Here is an 11,925-nt window from a genome sequence, read left to right on the forward strand (position 1 = left end):
TCCTGGTGCATCGCAAGATGATACATGGACCTGCATTTATATAGTGCTTTTCTGGCTACTCAAGGCGCACACATACTACATTCAGTCACTTTTACCCGTTCACACACACATCCATACACTGATGGCAGAGGAGCCTGCACATCAGGATCTAACTCATTCATACACATTCACACGCCGATAGCACATCATCAGGGGCTATTGGAGGTTCAGAATCTTGCCCAAGGACACTTCGGCATGCAGACTGGAGGAGCCGGGATTCAAACCGCCAATCTTCTGATTGGAGGAAGACTCCCTCTACCTCTGAGCCACAGCCGCCCCAAAAGTGTGTACATAAAGTGTGAATCCTAATTTTTCCCTAGGTTTGTTTTTTCTATGTCAACATTCAATCATTTCTAAATGCATTTGTTGTTTGTACAATTAAGCTGAGACTAGTTTGGTTTTTGCTAGGGAGACATAAAGGATGTTTTAACTGTCAGGTATTTTTCTTTTTTTTTTCATTACTCTGTCACACAAGTCTCTTTCTGTCCTTCACCTTTCGCGTCATCGCGTCTCGGTCATTCAGCCTCTTCGTTTCCTTTTCCTGTCTGTCGTTTCATCATGACCCTCTGACAGACGACACAAACCCACAACATCAGCTATTCACAACTCCTCTCACCACGGCCCCAACCCCAATCTCCCCTACTCATCTTCTTCCACTGCAGTCGCCTTCACCTCTGCTTCATTTCTCAACATGGCACTATATCATCCCACTCCACACCCCGCTCCATTCCTGTCAGGCTGTCCCACTGTTGTCTCACCTCCTCCTCCCTCCCTCCGGCCATATATCTATCTAGCAAGCTGCAGATGTAGCTCCCAATCCATATTATGGCACATTTCAGAGACCTAAGACAACCCAAATGCTATGCAATAATGGTTATGATATTAAATCATTCTGCACAGAACAACACACATCCTGAAAGTAGAAAACGTCTTGCTAATAGCATCAGGGTAAATGCCAAAAACCATCATTTAGTTTAGCAAAGTCTGATATTTCCCACTTATATTAAAAAGCTTCCGATCAACTCCAGGTGCTGCAGTCCAAATTCAGAGCACATCGATGTTTGAGGATAGACTGTGTATAAGAAGAGGGCGGAGTCATTGTGATGACACCCGTTGGTTTGTGGACTACGGTTTTCAAGCCTTGACTTCAGCAGTTTGGCCGTCGGCATCTTTGATTCTTTCCGTTCCGTTCTTTCTTGGAATTTTTGCGACCAGCGAAAGGAAGTGACCTTATTTGTACTGTGGAGGAGCGACGGGTGGATCTGATGAACTCAAGCAGCAGAGTCAGCAACCTTACTGGATCTGGATCCATCTGACTTAACGAAGTTAGTTTCATAATTTAAGGTCAACTTTTCAGCTTAGTGTTGAAGTCATCTTAGTAACTAATTGCACACTTTCTAGGTTTAAATCTTTAAAACTCATCTACAGACAGACGGCATTTCCTGTCTCCAACCCAACTTGTTCCTGTTCCAGTTAAATTGCTCTTGTATTGTTTCTTTTAATTGATTTGTTTAAATTATGCTATGTGAAGAACTCTGTAACTTTCGTTTTAAAAAGCGCTACATAAATAAAGTTATTCTATTATTATAATTACTTAGCGTACTCTTGAGTATGAAATAAGTGAAATCTGAAGGACTTCTGGGTTTTTCTGTCGAGGCGGTTGTCCTTGTACTGTCTGAGTCTTAAATCGATGCAAAAACAAGGAAAAAGGAAACCTTGCTTCACTGAACGGTCTCAAAAATAGCTTGCACATCAAAACCAACATTTTGCTATCAGAAGAAAACCTCAAGATCTTTTTTTTAAAAATCTCTCTTCTGCACTGCTATTATTTTCATCGTTTGTTGGTGGGAGATATTGTTTTTTTTAATTAATTAATTCTCTCTTTTTCATCAACATAAAGCAGGGACACACCAATGGATATGTGAGTGAATTGGAAGATCAGCAGACAGGGAGAGGCATTCATTTTGGGTCTTTTTGGACAAATAAATGGGAGGAATTGTTAACAAATCAATCAATACTTTGGGTATATTAAGATTTTGGGGGGATTCGATGATGGGCATGTTTCTACCAACATCATTATCTGCAGATTGCAATCACTAGTTGTCAAGATGTTCTTGAACCCTGTTCAGAACCATCACTCTTCACATGAGCCTCAGCCAAACGGCTTCATCATGGCTGGTTGGTTGCACCACTCTATTTATATTGCTTCAAAGATGACAGCAGAGGTTTAAAATAGAAAGGCGTCTCAGAGAGCGACCCGGCTCTGAACCGCGGAGGGAGGGCACGGTGACGGAGATCTCCAGAGGCTTCACCAGCAAACACATGACGTAAGTCGGTGTAAGGATGGAGGAAAGGACGGCCGGTGAGCCAGGTGTCCTCCCTCACACAACCACTTAGCTGATATTACATTCAGACATGATGACTTCATCCCGGAGCACTTAGCCACTCAGCAGTTATTACATCATTAGGTTTGGAATGTTGCCCGATGATGTCATTCCCAGGGTGCTGGAGGTGGGGAAGCACAGATGTCATAGATATAGGAAGCTTTTAGCTCGGACAGATCAATCTTATTACTGATCTTCTGTGAAATGGAGCTGTTGGATGTGACGGTATTTGAAGGATCTTAACCGTGACTAATCCCATTAACCCTAAAAGAGCTTAAATGCTTCTAGACTTCTGAATACACACATGCACACAATTATTATCTTCACATACTCATGAAATAAATACTTCAAACTCTTTTTTTCTCAGAACTTGCCATATTTTATAGTAAGATACATACATTTACATTTCAGCTGTCTTTGTGCTCACAGTAAGGGGGACAAAACACCTACAGTAAACATTATGTGGCTCACATCTCTCACGTACACACACACACACACACACACATACACACACACACACACACACACACACACACTCGCTCCAGCACAAGCACTCTCATATTGAAAGCCCCACACACATACATGCATCCAGTTACCTGTCCCCAGTGCACTCATTCGTTCCCGTCTACTCTCGATCCACCTAATTTAGGCTTTCTTGTACTTCGAAGTAATCATATATGAAATACCACTTATATTAACAAAACATGTTCAACAACTCAACCATAAGAGTACAAAACAAGGACGTAAATAAAAACAATCTACATCTTTATGAAGAAAACATTGTCGTTATAAAATAAACTTTAATAATCCACATTTTTTACAGTATTATAAGATGTGGTTCATTCTGCTTCTCATACGATGGACTAGGTTACTGTTTATAGGAAGAAGAGCCAAGGGAGAAGAAGAGAAGAAGAAAAAGAAGCAGGGGAAGAACAGAAGAAGAGTAATAGCGACATTTAAGACGTTCTGCACTGCACGCGTTTACAGTGACGACTGCTTCTTGCCATGGAGATGATGTTGCATGTTACCAGGTGATATTTGGTGACAGTCTTTGGGATCATTTAGAGCTATGGGGTTCCTGTAGTCATGCCCCGGCCTCCCTGTCGAACCCGAACAACTTCAAAGATAAGTGACTGAATGATTGATTGAATGATAACTTCACTTGACTCACATGACCCGCCCCCCCCCAATTGTTTCCCACAAACCCTCAATGAAAGTCCAATGGGTACTGGCTAGCAGGATGTTAAATCCCACCCATCCTCATTCTTTCCCTCTTGTTGGACCAGATCGGACATAGACAACAGAATCCACCAACGCCCCCGCGTTCTAATCCTCGGACAAAACGTGCCACTTGGCAATCTGGCGACGTGGGTGGTCGCAGATCTCCCTCCAGTGCTCGCCTGGAGTTCCCACCACCGACGTGCCCAGCACCAGGCGGCCCAGGACGGTCTTGGGGCAGCGGGAGTTTCCTGTGTCTGAGTCCATCAGCAGCAGTTCCACGCTGGTTTCCCTCAGACCCTCGTCGGAGGACAGGTCAAAGACAAAGAGCTCATTGAACACCGGGTTGGGGGAACACTTCTTCACATGGGTCTTCTTCTTGCACACACGCTTCTTCCCTTGGTACATGTTGACCTTGACGTAGGGATCTAAAGAGGAAGGACAGGAGCAGATGAGTGGGTTAGGAGGAAGCGTGGTGACTACGCCCGCAGTGGAGAGGATCAATACGGCAATCGATAGAGCGGAAATGATGGATGGTAGTAATGAGGACAAAAGAGGCCGTCTCCGTAAACACTTTGTGTCTGTGTGTGTGCTTGTCACTAAAGTGCTCTCTATCACATCCCGATCAGATTACTTCAGTGCTAGTGGTGTCATTATGGCAGCTATCGCAGCACTCAGAGGAGTCTGAGCTGCTCGGCAGGATGAAGAAAAGGATTTGGGTCTCAGCCCTTTATGAAGATGTGAAGGAAGTCAATGTCTGTACCTGTAGGTCCATTGTTCTCGGTCTTGGGCAGGTGGCGGGCTTTGAGGACGACCACGGTCAGAGTGTTGGTGGTGGACTGGTAACACAGGGACAGCAGCAGCTCACCCCGGCCTGAGGACTTCTGTGGAGAGACGGGGGAGGGTGAATGGGTGACCGGCGGTGGGAGACACAGTCGGGCCAAAGACCCAAAAAAGGGTATTCAAAAAGAATTGGTAAGTGTCAAAAGGTGACAGAGAGACTTCCAGACATGTTTATCTTCTTCCAGACCTGACCTGACCTGGCACCCAATCATGACCAATATGGCAAATCCATATATATTTAATAAATAAAGCAATAAACAATCAGCTACTATCAACAGCGCTGTGGTGAAAGCTGCAGAGGCTCGTACTGCAAATGGTGTCAGCGGTGACATTGCTGTCAGCTAAATCATCACCACCCGCTAGTTGGGTCGTTCTCATATCTTAACCAGCACCGACGTGTGAAGGAGAAGCTCCCGAGTCTGCACTCCATTTGTGATACACATATACACACACACACACACACACACACACACACATCCACGTCTGCCTTCGCACCCACGAGTAGTCGCCTTGGATGCTGCCATCACACCTAACGGGATGTCATGCCTCGGCTCCTGGTTGCCGTGACAACGAGAAGTAGCACTCAGACGAAGACAAATTCTACCCCTAACCCCTGCAGATGTGAGTGTCTCTTTGCAGATGTGTTTCCGTAGCATTCCTCCTGGGACCTGATAGATTATTATTGAGTTATTATTTGACATGACTACACACAGAAAACATACTCTACTCATATTCTAATGCTTTTGTTATCCAGGGTGAAAACAGGCGATGCCTATGCTGCCTGTGACATGCTGCATCGATTCCCTGAACTGCTGCGTGCTCTCTCTCTCTCTCTCTCTCTCTCTCTCTCTCTCACACCCACACACACACACCAAACACACCCACACACACACACGCATACACACACACACCAAACACACACCCACACACACACCAAACACACACACACACACACCAAACACACACACACACACACACACACCAAACACACACACACACATACATACATACACACACTCATGCAGTGAGACTAAATCTATGCCATGCAGACAAAGAGAGCCACCACCCTGTTAGCAAAGGGCTACTTCGTATCAGAGAGAACACTAGAGACGGTTAAAAAAAAATGTTCTTATTAAATGTCCACAACACAGAGAGAATATGAAAAACTCAATGTCGTATGAGTGAAGTATTCTGTTGAATATTTCACAGCCATCAAAGAAGGTTGTTTGGACTTTTATTGAAAGTGTTTCTATTTCTAATCCAGAAGAATACATGCAAATCTGCTGTCTTTAAATGAAAAGCATAAAGAAGTACAGCCAACATGGAACCAAGCCTTTTTCCATCTGCCAACATGAAATAACACAAAAATAATCCAGAAAAAATATCCCACTGAAAAGCAATATCATGGATTCTAAATCTAATTGCACTTAAAAGCATTCAGACTACTAACTTCTCCCTGCAGCAGTTTTATGAGATTCCCAAATGAGAAATGGAATTGAATAAAACATGGCTAGGAGGGGAGCTCTACTGAAGGGAATGCAACTTTCACATTTCTCAGAAACCGAGTCGTATTTTCCAGCAATTTCTGGAGTGATATATCACATCAGAGATCTTTAAAGATATTACAGATAGCTCCCAGTCCTCCTGGGAACGTACAAATGTGCATGGACATATAGTTCTTCCATCTATTATTTTATATCACCATCTGGATCATCTCACATTCCACCTGCAAATGGATGAATGCTCATACAGCCAGACTTTATAGACACTGCTGTGTCCTACACCACAGAGCGATGATAAGGAACAACAACAACTTCTAACAACAAGGAATGGAATGCAGCCGACCCTGCTGCCACAATCCAAGATTAGTCCGATGCATTTTTAGAGAATGTATATAGTCAGAGGCATTTTCTGTTGTCCTAGTCCTACAGTGTAGCATATCAACCCACATCACAAGAAACTGGTTCTGATCCTGCAGTACATGACCTTCCTCAAAAAGGAAACACGTCCTCCTGAAAAAGTTAAGTCATTTTGTGGTTCTCACAGTTCCAGGAACAGACGATCTGTTGACCACAATGAACCATAATGGTGTGGTGTGGATATCACTCCATCTGTTCAATACACTACTGGGAACGTGACATGATTAGAATAATAATAATAATGATGAGTCATTATTGTTGCAGTTTTGAAATTTGAAGTGCAAAGATCTTACCTTGACATTCTTCTTGATGATCTCTCGGCTCATCAGGATACGCCCTTCTGATAGGTCGATTCCAGACAAGGGTACAAGGGTCTCTCCAATCACCTCATCACGGGAGAACCTATCAAAGCTCAGCACCATGAAGTGAAGGGCCAGCTCCGAAACTCTGGCCAGCGGGATCCCATAGAAGCTGAAGGTCTCGTCAAAGGCGGGGTCCAAAGTCTTCCTCAGGACTCTGGTCTTCACACGGTGCTTTTTCTCTGGCAGCAGTGTCAGTTTGATGTAAGGGTCAGAGGTCAGTGACTGCTCATCAGTTGGGGTGAGGCCATGGGCTTCCTGGATCAAATCAATCACCATTTTCATTCAAAATGTTCTCCCAAAAAATATTGTTATGACACACACACACCAAAACAGCAGCGTACAAACATACAGTACCTTGATATGGACAATGAATGCCTTCTTCTCTGGCTGGTATTCCAAGGAGAAGTGGAGGGTCCCTAGTCCCCCCTCCCTCTCCTCTCCCTGGGGCTTGTCCACAGCTGGGGTGGGGGCCTGGCTGGAGAGGGTGCTGCTTGGTGAAGGGAGGTCACGACGGTCCATCACCCCCGGCTGGGTGAATCCTGCATGGGGAGAGGGCAGCTCCAGGTCTGGAGAGCTGCGCACCTTCTGGTGGTGGTGATGAAAGGGTTTGGTGGGGAAGTTGCCGTTCAGATCCCGTTTCTCCAGATCCAGATGAAGAGCTGGTCTAGAACCGTTTGGACTTGAGGCCAGTTTACCTGTGTTGCTCGGACTCATTGGCGCCGCAGTGTGGCAGTTTCCGTTTACATCAGTTTTACTGGCGTCGTTCGTTGTCATGGCGGCAGGTGCAGCAAACTTCTTCTTGCCGCTGAGGCTCTCCGGGTAAATGTCGACCCCTTTGAGAATGTGCACAAACTTGTAGGGCGGTGTCTTCTGGGATTTGGTGTTTTTACGTTGGCAACAGATCCATGCAAAGGCTGACACGGAGAAGACGAGGCCGAAGACACTCACCACAGTGACGCCTACTGGCACTGCCACTACAAAGGAGAGTGGAGGGAGAAAAGGCTGTCATTAAAATGTCCGGCCTCACGCCCAACAAACCCCTGTGGAACCGGCAACCGTAAACCAGCCACACGCAATAATTCACCTCCACAGATTTTATCGTTGCAATTGAATCCGTTTTATGTGTGTCACTGACGCAGGCTGCAGTCTGGATGGAGATGAAAACAATGCAATCTGTTCAACCCTGAAGAAGTGCCATCAGCACTGTGTTCATATTCCAAACATGGCAAACAAGGTAACAGGAAACAGTTGGTAATGAACTGTGGCGCAAAAGTCATCATGTGACTGTGACCATTTTTAGCAACCTGCCATGAAGAAATCAGCCTGACCTCAGAAGCACAACATAGAAAGTAACAACACTGTAGCAACAGCACATACAGGGGAAATATGTCCATTTTGTTCTTTTTTTATCATCACAATCATTATGATGAAAAATCAGTCAGTGATATGCAAAACTATAATGTAAACCAGCTAAGAAAGATATGTTGACTTTTAAAGGAATCATCACAGTTTATGTATCTGAGCAAAACACATGGTTTTAAATGATGTTACATTTGATTGGTGCAGAGAATCGTGGATCTCCCTGACATCCCATCTGCAAGACATTTGTGATCTGTGGTATATTCATTTATATTCCTCAACAGTAGTGGACCTTTCTGGACTTCATTCCTTTCAATGGCTTGTTTTGTCTCCTGTAGTATCACTTAAATGTTACTATGGAGACATATTACTGGAATATTTGCCACTCAATGCTGTGGTTCTTTGTTTTGTGGTTTTGAACTGTGACTCAAAAGCAATCATGCTGCCTCCTCATGCAGTCAGAGCTAATAGGCCTATTTCAATGGAGGAAATGCACACCATTTCCTGCAGTTAAGAGGGCGGCCCAGTGGAAAAGCACTCAGGTTAACACCCATACAAAGGGGGGAGTGAGGAGGGGTCTTGTGAATCCTTTTCATCTGATAAAATCTCTACTGTAGTTCACTTGTATTACAGCATCAGATTTTCACAAAATATAAATCCAATATGAATCTTCCTTTAACTGACTTTACTTTCTACTTAATTGGTAAACGGCGATGCTTCAAAACAGGCTGCCATTTCTGATCATATAAGCCTGTATGTAAGGTGGTATTATTCCAGAGGTATTATGCATATTCATTTTGAGTGTATATAACTGTATGCTGTACATTTTTCTGTGATAGTTGTTGGCGTAGAATTCTTCTAAAGTGAATCTGAAAGGATAAGGAGGGACGGGGAGCTGATTTCTATTTCAGATCACATAAATTGTACATGCTGTTTTATAGCTTTTCTCTTCATTAATATTTCAAGCAATATCCTGGGTGGAGAGGTTTTCAAGACAACAACAACAGATGGATGGATGTGGCAACAGGAGAGTGGTGAAGGATGCTCAACTGAGAGCAACTGAAGAAAACAAACGGGTGCTTTCCAGGCTTGACCAAAGCAATAATATTAATAGATAAACTTTGCTAATATTACTATTGTATAACATGTCACCTCCACCCTATTAGGTAGTTTTCCTGATAATTAGCTGTTTAAAATGAAGACTGGAGGTCTCCCCAAACATGTTGTTTTAGGGTTAAAATGGGGGCGGACTAATCACATTAGCCTATACTTTGAGATGAGTCACATGTGATGTACTTTTAGAAGATGAACCATCCTGAGGCTACACAAACACCCTCACACATTAACACCTATGTCATTCTGAATGAATGGTGGACTCACCGAGCTGAGCTCCTTCCTCCATCATCGGAGCCATGTTCGCTGTCCAAGGTGCTGATTCGCTCCGTCTGCTTCCACAGCGAGCTCTCTTCTTTACGCTCAGCTCGTTCTCCTGATGACGAGGTGCAGTAGCTAGATCTCCACTCTCAGCTTTGATTACACTTAATAATGTAAAGGCTTTTGTACGGCTTCAATAATTGAAAGAGCAGCCTTGTTTTCCCGGAGAGAAGGGTGGAGGGATGCTCTGTCCTCGCCCTGCTTCTGTTACTCTGTGATGCGTGAGATTCTCAGAGGCGGCAACACCCCATCCCTTCTCACTCTCTCTCTTTCTCTCCCTTTGTTTCCTCAGTCTCTCTCCCACCCTCCTTTCACTGACTCCTCCCCCCTCCCTCCCTTTAACGCTGAGCTCATCAGTGCTGACGCAGTAGTGACGGAGGCTGGCTATGAAATTAGGACCCCTGGAGTAGCAGCACAACAGGGCTGCCAATTCTCCTGATTGATTGAGAATGAATGGTCTCAGTCCTTCCGTGTGTGATCGTGTATTTGTGCATGTGTTGGCCGACTTCCTTTTTCAGTTAGACTGCTGGACGGATGCGTTATACTGTACATTCATTAAAGGAAGTGACAATTTGGCTAATAGGTTTGTATGCTTTTCTCTGATTAGATTGATAGTAATTAGAGTAACACATTTCCTATGACCAATTAATTAAATAGTACAGTATATATAATCTAATATATGCAGTTTATACTTCAAGTTATTATACAATTTTCAAAATACTACAAATCAACAGTTATTTGGTTGTATATGACAAATTTCCTTTCTTCTTTAACACTGATACGATATCTGCCATGATACGATTTCCATTCAATTTCTATTCAGGGGCCTGTGATAGATCACAATCACATACATTAATATCAACTCACAAAAAATATTGAAAATAAAATAAATTGTATGTATTATTGGGCTCTGTAGTAGTGGTGGGACAATATCAAAATATGGATATATCGTGATACTCGCTGCTGTGATATGTTATCGATACACTGGTGTCAAATATTGATACAAATTCTTATTTTGATTCAAATATGCCGGCGCTATTTACTGATTCCATGCATTAAGCCTGTTACCATTTTGTCTCACCAGACTTTATGACTCCTCTTGGCCTTTTGCCAGTTTATGGTTCTATAGGAATGATGTCACATGTAGACATGTTCAATCAGTGTGCGTGTGTGTGTGTTAAAGAGCCACTAAGCTAAGACACCAAAATGCTGTGCATAAACACAATATATGATTATTTCCTTTTTGCTGGTATTTTTACTCCTTCTGATACACAGATATCGTGACGCATATCGTAGATGATTTCTTGCAATAAATTGTGTATCGCAGAATCACAGACGTGATATTATCATTAATGTGGGCAAAATATTGTGATATTATGTTATTGTGAGTTACTATGTGATTCCCACCCCTACTCTGTAGTAACGAGGTACCCTAGACAGAAATCGCACGTATATGGCATGGGAATTTAAAAATAAAGGCATATTTTAAAGAAAATAATATGTCAATGTCTTCGCTATGCAACAATGAAATGGTTCTGGAGGCAGACACCATTCCCACATTTAAGAATAGGCTTCAAACTGTTCTCTTTGTTAACACTTATAGTTAGGGCTGGCTCAGGTTTGCCTTGAACCAGCTCTTAGTGCTGCTGCTATAGGCCTAGACTGTCAGGGATTTATAATGACACACTGGGTCTCTCTCTCTCTGTATGGGTTCCCCAGAGTCCCTGTGCTTTCTCGCCTAGCAGGTCTCCCTGGACCGTGGAGGAACCTGATCCTGACTGCACCAACTCCGTGGTCTTGTTTGACTCTTACTGCAAGTATTTTTAAGGCGGCTGACTATTGATTAAAGTAATTGACTAAAATCGGCATCTCTACTGTTACTAACTTGACTACTCCCGGGATTACACCTGGGAGTCTGGCTATGCTTTCTGGTCCAGCAGAGTCCACTGAGGTCCTGACTGATGCAGACTGCTAACTGGCCTGATGCTGGAAACACCACATTGTAGCTCCACCTGCCCGCTGTGTGACTGCTCAACTACTCCTGCCTTTTGATCTACGGCGACGTGGTTGGGATGGATCCATCTCGGCGTGTCTGTGCCTGCTGCCATGGACTACTACTGTTGATACTATTGCTTCTGTTAATACCACCACTACTGTTAATGCTGCTACTAGTATACTACTACCAACACCAAATGCAGTTGGAACCCAAGGGCCTGGGCTGCACAAGATTTCTGCCTAAAAGCCTATTAAGGCAGTTTTTCTCACCACTGTCGCTGTAATGCTTGCCCCTGGGTGATGTTGGGAATTTGAAATTGTATTAACTCTGAACTTCATGAGTGTATTCTAGCCCTGTTTAATGTGTTAAGT

At 43.6% G+C, this 11,925-nt stretch overlaps 1 protein-coding gene across 1 annotated transcript; it reads right to left on the reverse strand.

The window, feature by feature from the left end:
• Positions 1-3,614: 3,614 nt before the first annotated feature.
• syt4 (synaptotagmin IV) lies at positions 3,615-9,774 on the reverse strand. The gene is made up of 5 exons (XM_084002807.1): positions 9,505-9,774; positions 7,120-7,739; positions 6,697-7,020; positions 4,405-4,525; positions 3,615-4,069 (listed from the first exon to the last, which is right to left on the reverse strand). Exons 1-5 carry the CDS (start codon positions 9,536-9,538, stop codon positions 3,750-3,752), a joined length of 1,419 nt encoding a protein of 472 aa, XP_083858933.1. The 5' UTR covers positions 9,539-9,774; the 3' UTR covers positions 3,615-3,749.
• Between the last annotated feature and the right edge of the window lie 2,151 nt (positions 9,775-11,925).

Source organism: Eutrigla gurnardus (genome assembly GCF_963514095.1).
Source record: "Eutrigla gurnardus genome assembly, chromosome: 23".
NCBI lineage: Eukaryota > Metazoa > Chordata > Actinopteri > Perciformes > Triglidae > Eutrigla > Eutrigla gurnardus.